The following is a 21,710-nucleotide window of genomic DNA, read 5'->3' as shown; positions in this document are numbered from 1 at the left end:
CGGTTTCAAAGACAGGGTTTAGCCTAAACCAGGATTAGTCCATAGTTCAATTAGGACATTTAAATCATTTTCATAAACATGCTTAGAAAAAAAAAACATTACTGGTGTTCATCTTGAGACAAAACAAAGGCACTGATATATTTTAAGATCACTCAGTGCAAGTTTATTTCAGTTGGAACAGCTCAGACTTACATTTTAGTCTAGGACTATGCTTTAGAATTGTTTGTGAAACCGGGGTAAGTGTTGGACAAGTTACTCTAAAAAGTAATTAATTACATCTTCAACAGTGTAATTCGTTTACTGTACTAATACTCTGTACTTACTCTCTCTAAAAAAATCTATTACATTACTAATTACTTTATAAATTTTATATAAACCACGACCACTTGAACAATACAAGGATAGACATAAAACTGCTATTTTGATTCTTTCACATTAATAATATAAAATTGCATCAATTATTCGTAAACTGATACATTAAAAACATATATTTAACATAAGATGTTGAATTTTGATAGTAATCCACTATTGTTTCATTTATAATCGTTCTATAGTCTATACACTATTTAATGCAATCACATCAGAAGTACCTTTCCTTTCCTTTTTCAAGGGAAAAGTAATTAAATTACAGTAATTAATAAATTGGTGATGAATTACACCCAACACTGACTATCATAGCCCTTGATGGTAGAGAGAGATTTTTGCGAACCTTTTCCACATAGAAGCTGATTTGTTTGGAGGAGATGTCTACTGCTGGTGAGACGAACTGGCATGTGACGTCTGTAGTAATGATGCACTCTCTCACATACTGACGCCCGACAACAGCATAGCATACAAGTTTTTCCGTAACCACCTGCAATTCATAAACACACATTTAAAAAACACATTTATACATATAACTTTTCGTATTCTCAATTTATGAATGGATGTAAATCATCTTTGAAAGTTGAATTTTTAAGAAACCCAGCTCAGCCTTGTACTAAAACTCAGAAATGCAATAAAACAGAGCCGTTCTCTATGATGCCTGAGAGCCGGCACACCGACTGATGGCTATGCAATGCAGCAGCCCAGCGTGGGATGCAGCAGGGCAGGCCCATATTCACTTCTCACCTTCTCTCATCTATAATTTACCATTAAATCAATAAGGACTCAAGGAGGCATGCATCTCTGTAATGCTCTAGAGGGGAAGTCAATGCACAGCTCCGTGCGTCTCCACTAAAAGAGGATTAAGTGTGGCTTTCAGGACCTTCATCACCATACTATTCAAACTTTAGCAGGTTGTGTCGGTACCGCTGTTGGCCAACATATTTGAAATTGTTGCAAGGAATGTAGTCTAGTTATCAGTTAGAGACGATTAATAGCTGATGCCCATAAGAAGAAGTTTTGATATCGGTACCTTGGGGACGTTAGAGGAGCCCTCTAGCAGCATGTCAGCCGAGTGGCCAGGAGGAAGTAATAAACGTGCAGGTGATAAGCTGAAGACAGGGCCTCCTTGATCTGAAGTTTGAAGGCTCTTGCTTTTTTTGTTCCTAGACTTGTTAGGTGACAGATTGTCTCTGTTGTGAAACTGTGGTCCCTCTGTGGTCCATAATAGTTGGTGAGTGCGACGTCCGCGATTAGTAATTCTGAAGGCATACCGACATGGGCCGGAACTAGAAGAGCAGAAGATTTAATCATTTAACTGAATATGAAGTTTTGTGAATAGCGGACTATTGTAAATGGCAGAACTCAAGGACAGACATTGGCGTTGTTTTACCTGAAGTGGGTTCCTAAATCCAGGCTAGGAGCCAATGGACGGTCAGTGACTATGGTGGTGCCCTTTCCTTTGGCCGACACAGGAATGTTAAAATTTTGGCTGTCCTGGATTTCCAGAAACAGTTCATCCTGGAAGGGCATGGTGTCATTCAGATGGGCTATCAACTTCAATTCCAGACTCGCCTTTGGAGGAATTTCCCCTTCACTGTGATCCACACGCCAGTGAGACCTGTTCCTCACCTATCAACATTCACATACACATTATAGAACAAAATCACTAATTCCATTGTGTAGTTTTAAACATACGATAGCAAAAAAGGATAATAACATTCTAATAATTCCATACATATAATGTTTAAACGACATATTAATCACAATGCTCTCATCCATTTAAATCATGCTATATATATATATATATATATATATATATATATATATATATATATATATATATATATATATATATATATATATATATAAAAATACACTACCATCCAAAAGTTTGGGGCTAGTAATATTTTCATATATTTTGTTTGAATATTAAAAATGTAATTTATTCCTGTGATGGCAAAGTTGAATTTCAACACCGTTACTCCAGTCTTCAGTGTCACATGATCCTAACAAAATCAAGAATCATTTCTTATTATTATCAATGTTTTAAAGTTGTGCTGCTTAATATTTTTGTACAATGTACATTGTAATTTTTTTTTACTTTCCAAAAAGAAATCTTACCCCAAATTTTTTGAACAGTAGTGTTAATTATTTAGCAACTTTGGTCTTACTGCAACTAAGCAAATATTAAGTCTGTACTCTTCTATCAGTTACAATTGTGACCACTTATAGAGGAAGAATAACCACTTACTTTCACTAACTTTTCTAAAGTGAAAATTTAAAAATTGTATTTTACTGACCAATCCAATGAGTAAAATACAAATGCTCACCCAGCTAGGAATACTTTGGGATAAAATGGGTTAATATACAGTAGTGACAACAACCTAAAGCATCCTTCATAAAATATACTGTATGGTCCAAGTCACATGAAAAAAAAAAAATCACAAGCAAAAAACAACGGTAAACTCCCTAATGTGTGTGGACTGATTCTTCTGTCTTATGTAATGTCCAGGGGAAATGATCCCACAGTGGGTACGTTTTCTAGTGGGTAATGAGAAATATTAATGATCATTCCCTCCCGGTTGGCTCCACACATGTAACTGCCACTCAAAATCCAACCATTAAGCAACATCTTATCTCAGTCTTGTAATTGAACAAGGTTTTAAATGAGCAGCTATGTAGTGATAACATGTAAACATACAGTGTGTGTGTCTATATGCCTTGTGCTGCAGTGCCAGCAGGATTCTCTTTATCTGAAGGGAGTAGGAAAGACTGGCGATAGTATAAAGGGATTGGAATAATGTTTTATAATGAGTACTAAATTGCTAATAGAAGAACACTGTTTGTGCTTTCACTGACCCAAGAGTCTGAAATCTGGCTAATACTTCCACAGCGTCGGAAATCGAATACTATGCAGATATACAGTATAGCAAAAGAGTAGTATGTTCGAATACATAGTAACTATTCGAAAAACAGTAGGTGAAAAGTACCCATATGACCTACTACTTCATGAGTGTACATTCGATGGGCACTTAACTATCCCATGAGGCTACGGGAGAGGATTTGTGAATGGCAGCGACTCAACTGTAGTCCACATGACAGTAACAACATGGTGGATGCAGTACATCAATATTTATACTACATAGAACATACTTTTTTAACAGTCGTGAGGTAAATTCTAATTACAATGTACTGTAGTACCTTCTCAGACAGTATGCTTATACAACAGGGTATTGGGATGTAAGATATGTAAGCAGTTTTTTCCTCTTTCAAACCCCATATGTTAAGCGCCTCCTCTGTCCTACTTTTTCTCCCTACTTTCATTATTTCCTTTTATTTCCTCATAACGAGAAATAAACCAATGTGAAAAAAGTGCAAGCTTGTCTTTGCATGCAAAAGTGCAACCCACCAGCTGCTTAATTTGTACCACTGCTTTCCATAACTGTTGGCGGAGGATTCAAATCAATTTTCATAATGCGGCCAAATGATTGATGTCCTGCACATTCACTTTTAATTGGGATTTTCTGACTGAGTAAAGAGAACGGGTGTTGGTGTGTTAAGGGATTTCTGATTAATAGCGTTTTATTTATCTTAAGAGTGTGGCTCATCCTGATGGCTGAGTATAGCTTTTGGCACATTTATCATAATTTCCATTATGCTCTCCTTTTACAGTCTTCATAGGGAAAAACTAAGTGAGCAGACTGTAGAGAGGAAATTGAAGGATAAGTATTTCCCATTTCAGTGTGCACAATCTAAGACATTAAGATAATCAGAATATACATCATCCCACTTAATACATGGCTGGAATTCAGTAGTCATTAGACTTATTTATTTTTGACTTGGTCACAACTGTCCAATCAGAATCAAGTATTCCAGGAAATCACGCAAACACCTCGTGAGTGAATTGGCAGCTGACTTTTTCATAACCAACTCCTCAAACTAATATTGACTCTGAGTCATGCAGGACCTATATATTTGTGTGTGGCAAAGTGTGTTTGTGAGGCAGACGGTGTGTTAGAGGCCAATCAGGTGGAGCCACACTCATATCTCATATTCACTCAACTGTGAGCCATTGCAAAACCACATGAATAATTCTGGAGAAATACACTGAATCTGATCATCAGAGGTTGTATAGGGTTTTGGTAACACTTTACAGTATATAAGGGTTCCTTTGAAATATGTTGTTTTTCCAAAGAAATTCATAACATATTGATATTCATAACATATTGTTGCATAACCATGATCCTTTAGAATGCAATAGTACGGTATTTGTTTAAATTTGCAAAAGAAGTTTGCAAATGGCTTATGCTTCAACACAGTCATCACCAGCAGTAGGCTGCCCTTGGAGGAAGAAAATGACAAATTCAGTATTCAGCAAGGAGGAAACGCCTTTGAGCGGGTAGAGGTTAGAGAGAGGGCCCTATCATTTGAACTGCGCCGGACTAAAGGAGGTCAGCGGGGAGACATAGATCACTCCGTAAGTCTTCATATGAAAGAGAAGTGGCAAAGCAAGTGGGAGAGAGATAAAGGAGGGGAAGACAGAGAGACGAGCCGGTCGATAGGGAGCTAGATCGAGGTTGGGGCGATTTCCCCTTGAGAGAGGAATCAAGTAAAGAACAAGCCAGCTGAAATTTCAATAATCAGATCAGACCTGCATTAGAAGGTTTAACACCATTGATTGCTTTAAACTTCATCGTGCTGTAGAGCTTTCCAATGGAACCAAAAGTCAGTCTCAGGAGAGACATATCTTTCCGAAAAACTCACAATACTTGTTTATCAGAAACTACATGAACAGATGGACGCATAAAAGCGAAAGACTGCGTAGTGAGTATTTTCAATTCACGACGCACTGCTGTCAGCATCTGCCTGGCACTCAGCCACGCTATCGAGCGCCTGTAATGAAATTCAGGATCGACTAAAGCTGGAAAATGTTTAGTAAAAACTCTGGGCTTATAAAAGTCCTCAGCCTTGGAGGAGAAGACAAGATCAGTTTACCAATGAGAGTCGACACATAATCTAGGATGCCCTTAATATCTGAATGAGTTTGTCTGTATATGTGTCCAAGTCTCTTGGTGTATGTGTGTGTGGTTGCATGCAATCCTTCCATGGATTAATTAAACAAAGCCTAATGCTAAATTTATCAGTGCTGAGAATCAAGGAGCTTATTTAATATAAAGAGCGACCAAAACGAAAAATGGAAATTAGGAGAAATTAGGATTTATAAAAGGCATATGAGGGTATTACGTTAACTCTTTATCTAATCTAATCTAATCTAATCTAAAAGAGCATTCATAAGGCTCATGGAGACAAGACCATGATATTGGACCCAGAGTAAGAAAACAGTAGAATAGGCATCAGGTGAGGAAACTGACATTGCAAGGGCAAAGGGAAACCGTACCAAAGCTTTTCATCTCTTCTGTAGCATTAGAACCCACCATTTGAGCAAAGAATCTGGCTGGGATTGGGGAGTCGTTTGACAGCTGCAAAGTCCTTGTGACATCAGTCAGCACGGGAATGCAGCCAAAGTTCAGCTTGGCAGCAGTGACAGAGACGGAAGGTCCCTGGCCAAAACAGGACAGGAGGAGCTCCTATGGAGAAAAGGATTACAAAAGATTTTTAGCAGAAAAAAAATATAAAAATTTCATTTTTGTTATGTTCCACTGAAAGAACGTAAACCGAAGACTGTGACAGAAACCGCTTTGATAACATCTATTAACAGCGAAGATAAACTCTGACAAAGAGAAAAAGCAGTGTACACACGAAATGATCCATTTTAATCATTTTAATGTAAACAGCGGCCGATGATTGATGATAGCGTTAGCACAGAAAAAGGGAGGCTGTTTAGCGCAGCATCTCACGTAACAGCTGAAGAGAGGAACCGTCTCTTATGTGAAAATGCGGCAAGGCTTCTGAGCCATTGACACATTCTGGAACTGAAAAAAATACACTTTTTGTTCTATACCATCTATAATACAGGACGTTTGAAGTAAATATTGCAATTATCATTGACACATGCGTCATTTTTTTTTATTATTCAATAAACTTGCTGTTTTAATTAATTAATATCTTAAAAATGGTTGGAGCAACTAACTTAAGGAAGAAGATAGTCTAATTACAGTATATTTTTGCTTTCACAAACAGTACATGTAATTTATGCATTTGGAAAACGCTTTATCCAAAGCGACAAACTGTATATTGCATTTTATTTATACATTTTATCAGTTAATGCATTCCCTGGGAATCAAACCATTGACTTTGGTTCAATTGAACATCAGTACATTTTCTATTTCTTAAACATTTTATTACATAAATGCAGTCTTGGTGAGTATAAAAGACAAAAAATCTTACCGACCCCAAACTATTGAGTGCTAGTGTAAAATATGCACTGGCCGTAATGTCATACTGTACATATACTCACCAACGGTGGGTCTTGACGGCCTAGTATAGCAATGTGAGCTGTTTCCTGTAGGCTCCCCACTGTCTTAGCCTGAAGAACTACTGGAATCTGTTCTGTGCTGTACGGTTGGATGACCCCTCGTGCGTGAGGACTGGAATAAAGAAGAGCAGGGTCTTCCTCATACGGCTGCAAACAGAAACGTATGTCATGTGCTTGAACATCAAAATACATATCTCTAATGTCTGATCTAGAACATTGAAAAGGGCTGCAATAGAAAACACAATACATTTTACTTGATTGGGAGGAATCACCTGAGGCAGAAGTCCATAGCACGCAGGAAGGTCAGTATCATTAATGAGCTCAAATGATTGCTCATAGGGATGACCCAGGAAACAGTGCTGGAAATGAAGATCTGGGTTCTTGAGGACCACATCAGGCACAACACATCTACCGGAACAATCAGAGATAAGTTTTGTGCATGGAAAACAGCAAGGCTACTTTATTTCCCCCATGAAGGTGTATATATTACCTAGCTTTGATTGGGAGAGCTAAAACCTCCTCTCCAACACATTGAACATCCAGCACTAATGCCAGATTGTAGTCTTGCACCGTGTTGGAGCAAAAGGTTAACTGAAAAACAAACACACATACACTACCGTTCAATAGTTTGGAGTCGGTAACATTCTTTAATATTTTGAAAAAAAGTCTCTTATGCTTTATTAATGCAGTTATTAAAGAAAGAGAGAGAGAGAGAAACTGCAATAATGAGACAGAAAAGGATGTGCATCAATATTATTTTATTTATTTATTAATTCATTCGGTAATTCTTTTTTTCTATTATTGACAGTAGGCTAGCCTAATAAATTAAACACAAAGCCTTATTAACAAGTAGGCCCATCAATATTTATTATTTATTTGTTATATTCTACAATAATATATGAAAACCTGTGCAGCAGGACTATCAATTTATTTATAAAATTGATCAGGCACAGGTGCACAGGTGCGAAATTTACATCTGATATGGGTTTCAGAATTGGGTGGGGCAAAAGGGCAAAAAGTGGGGCAAACAAATATTTAGACTAATTGCCCCTGGCGCTACGTTTCACATACGTGGACGAAATTCGGTACATACATGTAATGACCCAATACCTACTAAAAAGTATTTTGAAGCATAGCCCTAAACACAACAGGAAGTGTGCCATTTTGAATTTCCTCTCCGATTTTGGTGCAGTTTTTACCATTTTCAGGCCTTGTACTTTAACGAATTCCTCCTACAGTTTTGATCTGATCCTCTTCAAATTTGGTGAGTGTAATCTTAAGGCCTTTGCGACGTTAAATTGCGAAGATCTTGAGTTTTCGTCAAAGGGCGTCTCCTCGGCGGCCTGACAAATGTCGATGTGCACACCCAATTTCATCCAATTTCATATTGGGTGATATATCACTTTAGGTGATATGATTTGGCCAGCAGCCATATCACCCTGTAGCCCAAGACTGGTTGCCCACTGAAGCTAAGCAGGGTTTAGCCTGGTTAGTACCTGGATGGGAGACCTTCTGGGAAAACCAGGTTGCTGCTGGAAGAGGTGTTAGTGAGGCCAGCAGGGGGCGCTCACCCTGTGGTCTGTGTGGGTTCTAACACCCCAGTGTAGTGATGGGGACACTATACTGTCAATGAGCACCGTCCTTCGGATGAGACGTTAAACCGAGGTAAAAATCGCAGGATGTCCTTTGAAAAAAAGTAGGGGTATAACCCCGGCATCCTGGCCAAATGCCTGGCATCTTTCGTTATTACAGTTAACTACGCAAAGTGATATGGAACTGTAATGCGGTCCAAGACCTGCCTGGAACTGCCTTTGCCGTGTGTTTCCCTGAAAAAAATTGCACACCTTAGAACGTTCCTCAACCAATCAGATTCAAGCATTCAACAGCCCCGTAGTATAAGAAAAGGTATTCATTTTTTTCAACAACATAAAAATCATACTGAACCCAAACTTTTGAACGTTAGTTTATATTCTTCACAAGATTTTATATCTCCGTCTTCATTTTATAAAACAACCCAACTTAAATATATCATTGTGTAAATCCCTATTATAAGATTTGAACAGATTTAACAGCTGCTTGTCTAAATATAGCGGTCAAGTAATTCCAAACTGTTCAGATTGCAGTATTCCCCTCCTTGCAGTGCTTTAAGTGCTCTGAAACCTCACATATGGGATCACAGACAACAGTCACCACGAAATGTAACCGCCTGAGAAGAACGGAAAAGTACTCTCCAGGTGCTTTTCTTTTATTATTCTAACATGTCTGGGAGGCTGCCGGCCAGCTGTGTGATGCATCTGGGAATATTGTCCCATTACACTAATATGACTAACCACAATCCCTAATATGTATTCCTGTGCTGAGGTCTCATTAGAGCACAGTGAGCCACATTCTTGTCACAGACTGGGAGAGGCACATTTGCACACTGACAGGAGACACCCACATCCACAGGAAGCACAAAGACAGGCGGACACATCCAACAGATTAGCCCTCCAAAGTGCTGACAGCTCCCATTGATGGGAAAAGACCAGCACATGACAGGTACGCAAGGTACCTGGCAACCAAAGGAGCATGGGAGAGATAATCACAGCCCAATAGAGAGAGAGAGAGAGAGGCAGGAGATACTGTTCTCATTTATCACCTTTTCCAATGTATTCCACCTCCCGTTTTTTTATTAATGGAATACAACAGCCTTTTTTTTTTTTAAAGTCCAAGCTGTCTGTGATTTAATAGGGATTAAAGGTCTGCTCTGAACGGACGTTTAAGGCTACACTTAGTTTTAAAGACCAAAGTTTCTCATCTCTTGAGAGACTGTTGATGTTTGTGGCACGGACAGGTCATAGGGAACATCTTGACAGGTCACTTCTGCTTTTGCATAGGGAAATTGATTCAAATCGCTTTGAGGCATTCAGCGAGATAATACGTTGACGGGTCGGCTTAGAATCAGAAAGAGCAAACATACCTGGATATCTATCTCAGCCATAGCACGAACTGTGCCTGTGCTCGGTGATAAGATAAACTCTTTCGGTCTTCTTTTGGTTTTGTCTCCGAATCCCCATTCACTTCTGTTCAGCTGAGCGACCTGGTCCGTGCTGGTACTGCTCGCCTGTCCCGTGCCATCTCCGGGGATCCGCAGTCCAAAGCTCATGGGCACCACTGAAGTGTTGCTAAGGCGACATGTCAGCGTTTGCGGAAACCCTTGGGTCAGTGATAGAAGATTCCTGATTACACAACTAATATGCAGAACAAGGATTAAACACTAACATTGATCCTGATAGATGAAGCGGAGAGTGCAAGTTCATTTACCAAAGGACACCTCCCCAAAGTTGAGCTCTGGGACACTGAAGTGGAATGTAGGCCCAATTAAACACCCCCTGCAAGAGATGAAGGGACGAGGAAACTAAAAAAAAAAAACTCAACACGAATAAAGGCCAATGAAAATGCTGCACCACGAGTAATTATACGAAACTAAAAGGCTGTTGAGGTGAAGTCCAGTATAACGAGGAATGAGTGGCATTGTTTTTAGATGACAAGGCAGAGTGGTAGTTGTGGAATGTATACATTCAGCACTTTCAGTGGTAATCCATCTTAATCAAAAGGGAAGTGGCTTGTGCTAGTTTGTTTGAAAGATTTCAGCAGAGCTCTGCTTCACTCGTTTAATTAAGGTTCAGCCTGTACAGGTTCATTTAATCAGCCATAAGCTAATGATTAAAACAACAAAGAGTGAAGGAGAAACATTGATGTTTTTTGCTAATGGTCATAAGAGGGGATTGATTAAAGGGAAGGATGTACAGTTCGGGTCAATCTTCTGCTCTAAAATCAACTCTGGTTAAGGTCAATCAATACTAGGGCTGCATCCAAATTTGCAGACCTCCCTACTATATAGTATAGTATTGTACATAAAAAGAGTGGTAAGTCACAGTATACATAGAACAGTAGGCAAACAGTACCCGGAGGACCATACTACTTCAGGGGTGATTTTGAAGTGCGCACCCACTGGACACTTTACTATCCCATGAGGCCACAGGAAAAGATTTGTAAATGGCAGTGAGGCGACGCAGCTCATGCAAGTAGATCGCATTACAATGACAACGCAATGTAGTATGTCCGGAATAAATTCACAACACACAGATTCATACTGATACTTTTTACAATCACAAAATAATTACTTATTCAAAATAAGTACCTACTCAGAACATAATAAAGAATCTGGCTATATATGTATAAATAAAATTGTAAAAAGGTTTTACTATGACCTTTTATTTGTATGTTGCCTACCAGGGTGAAATGTGTATGAATAGGACAGGCAATCTATCAAATGTCACGGTTGGGTTAATGTTTTAAAACTGCCATTAGTACATAACGGTGGAAAGCAATGGGGACTGGCTGGAAACATGTACTAGTGTTGTGGAAAATTAGCAATTCAAGACAAAAGTGGTTCATTTTCTGTAACAGATACCAAGCAAGACATTTGACTTTTTCATACGTTTAGATGATAAATTGTGTCTAGCATGAGAGAAAACAAGAGTCTCTTCTAAGAAAAAAAATGATTAAATGCCTTAAACATCATACATTCAAACATTTGTATCAAACTATGTACAGCTAAAGCTAAAATGTAATCCTTTTGGGAGTGATTTCATGTAGTTTTTAAATGCAATATGAAATGATTTTCCTTATGGACACAAAGGGCAACGCATACAGAAATTACATAATTGAAAATAAATAAATAAATAAATAAATAAATAAAGGATTATTGTATAATAAAGGGTTCATCTGTGAGGTTTACCTGAATGTGACAATGACGGGCTCAGGGTTTCCCACCACACTGAAGTGTAACTCTTCAGAGAAAACACCCAGTTTGTCAGAAGAGAAGTGGACCTCCAGTGTTTTGGAGACTCCGGGTGGGATCATGCCTTCAGAGGGGTTGAAGGAAAAGCAAAGCCCCAGCACTGTACTGGGTTGCACTAGTTTATACGCACCATTTATCAGTCCCTTGTTGCTTAGAAGCAGCTAAGAATAAGAGAAAACAGACAGAGAGAAGGAACACAAAAGAAAGAGGGTCTGTAGATCTCTCCAGGTTTATGCCTGCACAGACTGATCGTCCAATTGTTTCATTCTTTCGCCGGTGGGATCAGTTTGCGTTGTTTAATCATACACTTGGATACTACCTCAAAAAGAGGCCCATAGGGACAAATCAGACTCAAACAAACAATCCATAACTTTCAGGACGATTATATTATTGGGATCATGCAAAAGCTCAAATAACAAAAGGAATTGGAAAGCCACAATGTTTGCATAATTCAGCATGGAGTGTATTCAAACTGAGCCAAACATTGGTCTATTTCAAGACTCAGTAATAATAAGGGGCTTTTATTATTCAATTAAAACTGCTGTCGAGTCCATGCTACATTTGGCAGATTGTGAGCAACATCCTGATTAAATTTGATGTGAGATCCTGCTTGTTATGGCTTCACAGTAATCAATTCTGTGAAGGGTTCTTCTGTTACATCAATAGTTTCTTCCCACCACTACTACATGCTTTAGTCTTTGTAATGATTTGGAGGAGGTAACGCTAAGTGGTTTTGTCTTTTAGACTGCGCTGAAGGTTAAGAAGGGGACAATAACACTTACAAACTGCAATCATTGCAGCACTTAATGACTCTAATATAACATGTTTAATTAGTAATATTTTATGTCAATATGGACGCATTTTACACCTTTAGTGTGTTATGCAGCTGCTTAAATGTAAACAACTGAATAATAATTATTACAGGATTTAATGGGACACAATGTAACTTAAGCTCAAATTGCTTTTACCATTGAGATTAAAACAAAGATACTACATGTGTTTTCTTAAATTGTACCTTATAGCTTTGTTTGGAGCCAATGACAATGTTTCCCATGTCTAGAAAGTCAAAGCTGAACTGCAGTTTTGGGCCTACACCCTCTCCTTGTATGCAGAGTGGCAACCGAGATTCACGACCTGTGTAAGTACAGAGCATTCAAATAAGAAACCAAAAAAAAAGCATAATGAAACAGGCTGTTAAATTTCACTGGCTACAATATCAACAGTCTGTCTTTCTAGGTCACTACTAATCCAAGCAACCAGAATATTGTCAGACCTTACTCAAACATGCAAATAAATGCAAACCTGATCTCCAGGCCTGCAGATGGGCCTGAGCGAAACATGCAAATATACCAATGCATTGTTAGAAAACAATGCAAGTGTGCATGAGCAGCATTGCTGTGACAGTAGAAAGTGATTGTTTTTAACACAACATCTGTTATCATGGTGTAAGTACCAGTGATTTCACAGTAAACAGTCTGCTGGTAGATCCTGGCTTCCTGTGGTTTAAAGATGATGTTCACCTCTGCAGTGCTGTTGGGCCAGATTTCTCCCTTCTGTAAAACAACAGAGAACACACACACAAAATTGTGATTAATTTCCACAGATGTTATTTGTTATATAAGCGTAATGCAAAGTCACAAGTGTGAAAGAGAAGTTTTTTAATATTATTATAATTTAAAATGACTCTTTTTCTATTAAAGAATATTTAAAACAATTATTTGTTCCTGAATAATTAAAGCTGAATTTTCAGAAGCCAAGTAATGTCTTCAGTCTTCAGTGTCACACAATCCTTCGGAAATCATTCTAATATATTTTAAAGCCTTTACTGTCACTTTTGAACAATTGAATGCATCATTGTATAATAAAAGTATTCATTACTTTAAGACAAAATCTTACTGGCCCACCTTTTGAATGAGAGTGTATATGAAACTAGATAATAAATTACATCAATGTCATATTATTTACCAGTAATTCATGGTAAAGGCATTATTATTAATTACAATTATTATTATGACAGGAGTAATGTGAAAAAAAGACCAAAATGTGTTTGCATGCTACACTACTCCCTGAAGCAGTGACACATACAAGGTGGTGTAAGCCTAACAATCAGAGCTGGTAACACAAACTTCACAGGTATGATCCCAGCAGGTGATGCATCAATATACTTGGGAGATACCAAGGTCTCTTATCACCACTGCGCTCTTCAGCAAGTCACTTTCAATTAGGGTGCTCTAGGGGGGTTGGCCACAAATGCATTGGATAAAAATGTTTGCTAAATCACTAGTGAACAAACAGCATGTTGTGTCACCAGGCAGTGCTTGACAGAGTTGACGGAACAGGTGTGATCAAGCTCTACTGCATGTAAACAGATGCTCACATCCAAGCAGAGGGGATACCGATCTGTTTTGTTTTGCTTTGTCTCTGTCTTTTCTTGTCTAAGCCTGCATAAACCTGGTTTGAAAAATCTGCATTTGCATTTACATTTAAGGTGAGAGTAAAATCAGAGCAGAAATGATCATCCAATGTGCATCAAATGTACATTAGATGAAAGAAAAATGTGAGGTGCAGAGAGAAATGGAATCACTGCAGTATGTCTGTATGTGCCTTTAAGAGGCTGAAAGTCACAGCAAGGTGACAGAATTAACACAAAAAACTGTTGGATGTCTTTTGAAGGGTATGTGATTAGTCATTTGGAAAAACAAAGTGCTGAGCTGGACTTCCTACAGACGCAGATCGTGTTATAATCGACTGGCACTGTTGCATACATTCTGCATCAACTGCAGACATGCGAAAACTTACAAAGACTCAACCGTAGCAGAAGACCAATCACTACGTGCATAACCAATGCGAAATTTAGGATTAATCGAATTTAGGGATTGCATGCACAAAGTATTATAAGTAAAAAATTAAAAACTGCCCATTCACAATTAGAATTACCATTTAGTTAAGTAAATCACATTTAACTCTCGCCCACATAATAAATCTCTAATTAAAAACAAGCTCAGTATCTTTTAAATTGCTTGGCTGAGTGGAGTGATGTCTAAGTTTGGTTTCCACCATATGTTTAGGCATATGGTTATACGGTACAAGGACATCCTAGGTTTCAGATTTAATTGCTGGTTATGCAATATTGCATCGGGGTAAACTGAAATCTAAAATGCTGAAGCTTGTCGTGTCTAGTTGTAAGTAACACACCAGGGGTCTCATGATGATGTCCTGGTCAACCAGAGACAAAAGCTGCTGCTGGGTTTGCACAAGCCCCTCCTGGAGGGTATGGGAAAACTGCGAAAGACAAGCTCGCAGAGAAGGATCAGTGTTTTCTGTCAGAAACTGCTCCATCTCATCATCCACTTCTTGGTCCAGCTCTGAAGAAAGCCTACAAAAGAAGAAAGAAAACAACAGAGAATAAGAGAAAAATGGACAAACACAGATTGACACATTCATAATGTTAAAAGAATAGCTCATTTAAAATAAAGAAAATTCTGTCATTATTCATTACCACTGAAAATAAGTTTTACTTGTCTCTCGGTTTGAAAAACAAACAAAATGCACCTCAGATGCTGTCAACCGAATTTTTCATTAAGCCGTGAGCATGTCACCTCACTTGAATTTAGGATGAACGGTAAAGATTTTATATTTCCAAAAGTATAGTTAGAAAAGCTTGAATTATAGCTACAATAAAAACACTTGGAGCTAATAGATGTTAACTAGTTAAACCTTAATTTGTCCCGTTCCTCTTCCTCTTCAGTGGCAAAGTTCTTCCACTGGTAATGCACAATGGAATCACTCCTGTTCATTATTGCCACTTTCTGGAAGGTAGCTAAAGAGATGTAGGTTTTCTCCAGCATCACATAGTTCGTGTCCAATCCGACATTTATATCTGTGGAATCTCCATAGAGGGTGATTTGGATGTCTTCTCCTAAAAAAATAAAAAAATAAAAAAGAGTTGGTTGACAGACATATCAAAGTAAAAGGTGTGTATGAAGTAAAAGGTGTCTACAGTTAACACAAGACTTACAATATCAAACAAAGAATGTGATTATTCCTACGAAAGTATTGGTGGGTCATTCTCATGAAACCATCCATTAATTTTTGCCAACCCTGTTACATTTAAAACGTTGTAGGGTTTAATGTTATGATGTTGAGAGCAAAAATGGCTAATAACAAGCATAACTAGCTAATATCATTGTGACACACAACATTATTAAAAATCCAAAATATAAAAACATGATTTTATTCAGCTTAATAAGGCCAATAAAACAATTTAAACAATGATGGTCGTTTAACGAAATGACAGCAAAAAAAAAGGACAAAGACAAAATTTGCAATGAATAAATTAGCAACGAAAGCAAAATGTATCATTTATGGAAAAAAAACTGCATAATTGTTTGCATTACAGACTAAACTGAGTTAAATCTACAAAATAATGAGCCTTAGTTCAGCATTTTGCTTTGTTAAATGAGTAGTAAAGAATAGGGGCACAAACGGGGCATTAATGGGTTTTAGAAATAGAATCGTCGCCATCAATTCCCCAGCGAGCATAAAAGATTTAAAATTAGGCAATTGTACGACTGGAGCTGTGTGCTCTTTTTTAGTCACCATGGTGGTGGCGCTACATGTAAACAAATAGAGGTCTGTATTCAGCGTTTGTTACCATGGTGGAGCTGTGTGCTGCAATGATTGTGAACCTGGTCCATCAGGACAAGATTTCCCCAATGAAATGTGGTCACGTGACCTCACCAAAACCAATCAGAAGCGAACAAAACATGTAAAATTCAAAACAAAATCTCAAATCAGAAGTGCTGCTGACATCTATTTACCTGCATTTTGATTTGTTTTACTAGTTTGGCTACATTCAAAGCAGGAGCTTCATGCTTAGTGGACTATCACAGCCCTGCCTTGTCCATAATGTCAGCGCACTTACTCATGCACCCACGCAAAGTTGAAAAAAGTATTCAAACGAAACATAAAACAGCCATTGTTTTCACTATAAAATGATTTATACCAGGTAAACATTGATCTTGGACTATAAATCTTCTGCTCTAGATATACTCAATTGCATTTGGAATATATAATATGATTGTACTGACTGACAAACACAATGCTGGGGAGGAGGGGCTCAAATATATGAGACAATTCCTCAAGACCAAGTAAACAAATCGACAGCAAAGAAATCCATCTCAGGTAAACTGATGGATAATGTAAAGAAACAAATTTTAGCTGTTACATTTATTGCCTGTTTTAGCACGCTTCAAAGCTCAAACATCACGAGCGCATGCACTTTTCACATATTGCATGCATGAACATATGTATCACACATGTTTTTGTCTGTACGTATATGCACAACGTTTGCAACTCTTGCACACCAACTCTTGCACACATTCTAGAGAGAATACTTTTATTTTTCTCAGCATGTGTATCTCTCTGATGACTCTATTCTGAAGGGGCTCTAGCTCTTCTTGGACACAAACAGACAGGTCACCAGAGGCATTTTAGATAGTTAAGTCATCTCATCCCATCGAGACCTTTATGGTATCAGGTGTACTGGATATAATTAACCCCTCACCTGTTTGTCTTATTTTGTACACTGAGGTCTTCAAAATACACTGACTGTCTTCAATGCAAAATAATTCAGTACACTGCCTAATGAGGCTGCTAAGGATGTTGGAAAGATAATACATTTACAGTACAATAACTTTACAATTAAGCATATATGTTGAGAAATAAGGAAAATAAATCAATACCATAATGGTTATTCTTTGCTCTGATTATCAGTATTGGTTGATATTGGATATATATTTCAGTCAATATTGGGTTAATTTAATTTACTTAATTGTGATGTTCATTTCCTTTATTTTTACATTTAGATCACCTTTCCCATCATCTAAAGCTCTCTTAATCTTTAAAAACACTAATAATTTAATAACACGGTTAAATGTATTCTTTATCAAATTTCACATAACAATTTTGTGTGTGTGTGTGTGTGTGTGTGTGTGTGTGTGTCTGTTTGGAAAACGCCTCGGTTACCTAAAGAGGCAATGAGCGTTGCGTCGAGATTGGCGCTATGGGAACGCTTTGCATGATGACGTCTTGAAGCACATGTAAAATTAGTCCAATGGTGTGGCAGAACGTCAGAGGCGGGTGACGTCACGAACCAGGAAGCTATGAAGCCTGCTTGAAAACAGAGAGCGCTAGCTTCTGTGTCTTCGGTAGCACTCTTTGTGAAACTGTCCACTGTCATATTTGGTGTTGTTTTCTCTCTCTGGGAAATTTAGTGAGGCTAAATCACATATATAAATGTTTTTCTCCAAAACACGTCGGCCACAATTATTGGCACCCTTTTATTAAATACTTTTTGCAACCTCCTTTTGCCAAGATAACAGCTCTGAGTTTTCTCCTATAATGCCTGAGCAGTTTGAAGAACACCTGACAAGAGATCAGAGACCATTCCTCCATACAGAATCTCTCCAGATCCTTCAGATTCCCAGATCCATGTTGGTGTTTCTTCTCTTCAGTTCAGCCCACTCATTTTCTATAGGGTTCAGGCCAGGGACTGGGATGGCCATTGCAGATCTTGGTTTTGTTCTCAGTGACCCATTTTTGTTTTGATTTTGATATTTGTTTTTGGATCACTGTCCTGTTGGAAAGTCCAAACATGGCCCGTTATAAGATTTCTAGCACAGTCTGTTAGGTTTCGATTTTTTATCTGTTGGTATTTGATCCAATCCATGATGTCATGTATCTGAACAAGATGTCCAGGACCTCAGGCAGAAAATTAGGCCCACATCATTAAAGATACAGCAGAGTATTTCATTTTACACATGGGGTACTTTTTTATCCCTGTGTGCACAAAACCCATCTTAAGTGTTTGCTGCCAAAAAAGCTATTTTTTTGGTTCCTCTGTCCATAGAACGTTTGAAAAGTACCGGACACTACTGGCACTTCAAACGGGACGGGTTCTACGGTCAGATGAAACAAAAACAAAAAAGCTTTTTTGGCAGCAAACACGTAAGATGGGTTTGGTGCACACAGGGATAAAAAAGTACCCCATGTGTAAAATGAAATACTCTGCTGTATCTTTAATGCTGTGGGCCTAATTTTCTGCCTGAGGTCCTGGACATCTTGTTCAGATACATAGCATCATGGATTGGATCAAATACCAACAGATAAAAAATCGAAACCTAACAGACTGTGCTAGAAATCTTATAACGGGCCATGTTTGGATCTTCCAACAGGACAGTGATCCAAAAACAAATATCAAAATCAAAACAAAAACGGGTCACTGAGCACAAAACCAAGATCTGCAATGGCCAACCCAGTCCCTGACCTGAACCCTATAGAAAATGAGTGGGCTGAACTGAAGAGAAGAAGCGCCAACATGGATCTGGGAATCTGAAGGATCTGGAGAGATTCTGTATGGAGGAATGGTCTCTAAACTCTTGTCATGTGTTCTCCAAACTGCTCAGGCATTATAGGAGAAAACTCAGAGCTGTTATCTTGGCAAAAGGAGGTTGCAAAAAGTATTTAATAAAAGGGTGCCAATAATTGTGGCCAACGTGTTTTGGAGAAAAACATTTATTTCATAATGTGATTTAGCCCCACTTTCAATTCTCTTGCTTCAATGAAAGGTTAGAATTTTGGCAATTTTTTGAATGAAAGATCAAAAGGATAAACAATGCAGATTTATTTTTTACAGCCAGTTTTGATCATATTTTCATATTTTTGATCATATATATTCTCCCTAATGCATCCAGCTCCTCTCGGACTGGATGCTATGGTACAGACGTGGCCGAGGCTAAGTTTGTATGCTTTTCCCCCGTACGCTCTGCTCCCGGGAGTTCTAGAGAGAGTTTGCAGGGACCAGGGTCGCCTACTTCTTATAGCCCAGCGTATGAATCCCTGATCTAGTGTCTTTCCTCGACGGGCCTCCACTGGAGCTACCCGTCAGGAGGGACCTTCTGTCCCAAGCAGATATTTCACCCCCGACCAGAACTGTGGAACCTGTGGGCTTGGCCTCTGAGGGGGCCCAGCTTATAGGGACGGGACTCTCAACTGAGGTTGACCATTCTACATTCCAGAGCTCCCTCCAAAAGGAAACTTTATGCATTGAAGTGGAGAGTTTTCACTTAATGGTGTAGTGACCGTCAGTTGGACCCAGTTAACTGCCTGGTTGGTACAGTGCTGGAGTTCCTGCAGGAACGGTTCACTGCAGGTCTATCCCCATCCACATGTAGCGGCCATAGGTGCTTACCACATTCCTTTGGGTGGAATGTCTTTGAGAAAAGACCAGTTGGTATCTCGTTTCCTCCATGGTACTATGAGGCTGAGGGAGGCCTGCAGCTCGTACCAGGGTGCCGACATGGGATCTGGCCATTGTCCTTCAAGGCCTTTCCCTGGCTCCCTTCGAGCCACTGGAAGAGGGTCCGGCCAAGTTCCTGACCTTGAAAGCTTTGTACCTCCTCGCGATCTCTTCTCTTAAAAGGATAGGAGATTTGCAAGCACTGACGGTTGCTCCCTCGTGCTTGGAATTTGCACCTGGCATGGTTAAAGCGTTCCTTCACCCTAGACCAGGCTATGTTCCAAAGGTCCCCACTAACGTGGCCAGATCTATTATGCTGCAGGCCTTTTGTCCTCCTCTCTTCCAGAACTCGGACCAGGAAAATAATAATCTGCTTTGCAAAGTTCGGGCGCTAGATGCTTATGTCCACAGAGCTGCCCTGTGGGACAGCTGTTTGTATGCTTTGGGCCCCCTAACAAAGGGTCCCCTACATCTAAGCAAAGAATGAGAAAGTGGGTGGTAGAGGCTATCTCACTTGCTTATGCGTCGACCGGACAGCCTTCACCGATGGCTGTTCGTTTCCACTCTACTAGGAGTATGGCCCTTATATCAGGAGTTGCCCTCCAAGATGTTTGTGATGCGGCAGGGTGGTCCTCACCGCACACATTCATCAGGGTTTACTCTTTGAACTTGAACTCTACACCATGGTCTCAGGTGCTCTCGTCCTAGTGCTGCTCGCACGATTTCACACTGGACAGGCACTACTCGCTATATGGTGGCGTTTGTATGATAATTCCATAGCGTCAATCTCGACGCAACGTGAGTTCCATTGAAAGGGAACGCCTCAGTTACGACTGTAACCTCGGTTACGACTGTAACCTAAAGTTTTCACAATGCAATCATTTCCCAAATACAAACTGCAAATAGTTAAGTTATTGAGATTAAACCAGAATAAAATAAAAACAGTGTCTAGCAAACTGAACAGGATCAATGAAAAAAACAATACATAATACTATATGCTTTCACCAAAAAAACAATTATGTGCTGTACAGTAGAGACTAAAGAGTGTGAGAAAGAGGAGACGGGAGCCTGAAGCATTTTCTCTGTAGGGGCTGATCCAGTTATGCAAGCATGTCTTCTAGCAGAAGGACTGCTGTTACTCAGTGCACATTTTAAACAAGCAAATATAATTGCCGCACATCTGATGTACTTGGAGCAGAAGAATTTGCATTTTTGTTTAAGCTACAACAGCCTTGGAAGGAGAGGAAAGAAGCTGTATGGGGGGGAAACTAGGCTTTATAAAAGGAAAAGACAGACAGGGACAGTGTAAGAGAACGAAAGAACGATAACAGAATAACAATATTGGTGAAGAAATGAAACTGCCATAATGACATCCTGAAGATGATATGGCAGAAGGCAGGTCCTGTGGCTTCTTTCTTTTCTTCGCTCCCAGTCTTACCCTTTCATCCTTTTACTCTCTCCACTGATTAATTTGCCGTAGATATCACTTTTCACAAATGAGTCAGAGACATTTAACCTCTGTCTCTATGCATGAAGCTTTAAGAGAGAGAAAAAGAGCAAAGGAAATTGTGTCTTTGATGGGACACTGCATCTGCCAGCAGGCTGAAGGATTGTGGGAGCTGTTCAGAACAGAGGGGAGGGGAGAAGAATGGGAAATGAGGAAAGCTTTCATAGAGCTGCAGATTGTGTGTGTGTGAGATGTCTTCATCAGCTCACTCTTAAGTGCACTCTAAAAAGCCTGCCAAGATAGGGGTGTTCTTCTT

At 39.1% G+C, this 21,710-nt stretch overlaps 1 protein-coding gene across 1 annotated transcript in view; it reads right to left on the bottom strand.

Annotated features, from left to right (window-relative positions):
* The window catches only part of hydin (HYDIN axonemal central pair apparatus protein), a 65,404-nt gene that overhangs the window by 32,141 nt on the left and 11,553 nt on the right, over nt 1–21,710 (bottom strand). The window contains exons 7-20 of the mRNA XM_079619993.1: nt 15,366–15,567; nt 14,844–15,024; nt 13,102–13,201; nt 12,664–12,782; nt 11,586–11,809; nt 10,106–10,173; nt 9,762–9,997; nt 7,293–7,393; nt 7,075–7,210; nt 6,785–6,949; nt 5,802–5,954; nt 1,757–1,995; nt 1,397–1,652; nt 654–853 (exon numbers count right to left, since the gene is read on the bottom strand). Of these exons, the coding sequence (XP_079476119.1) occupies nt 654–853; nt 1,397–1,652; nt 1,757–1,995; nt 5,802–5,954; nt 6,785–6,949; nt 7,075–7,210; nt 7,293–7,393; nt 9,762–9,997; nt 10,106–10,173; nt 11,586–11,809; nt 12,664–12,782; nt 13,102–13,201; nt 14,844–15,024; nt 15,366–15,567 (2,380 nt within the window). The remainder of the gene's footprint in view (nt 1–653; nt 854–1,396; nt 1,653–1,756; nt 1,996–5,801; nt 5,955–6,784; nt 6,950–7,074; nt 7,211–7,292; nt 7,394–9,761; nt 9,998–10,105; nt 10,174–11,585; nt 11,810–12,663; nt 12,783–13,101; nt 13,202–14,843; nt 15,025–15,365; nt 15,568–21,710) is intronic.

This window comes from Phoxinus phoxinus (assembly GCF_949152265.1).
Source record: "Phoxinus phoxinus genome assembly, chromosome: 8".
NCBI classification, from domain to species: domain Eukaryota; kingdom Metazoa; phylum Chordata; class Actinopteri; order Cypriniformes; family Leuciscidae; genus Phoxinus; species Phoxinus phoxinus.
Note: the sequence above shows the minus strand (reverse complement) of the source record. Positions and strands in the feature narration are given on the sequence as shown.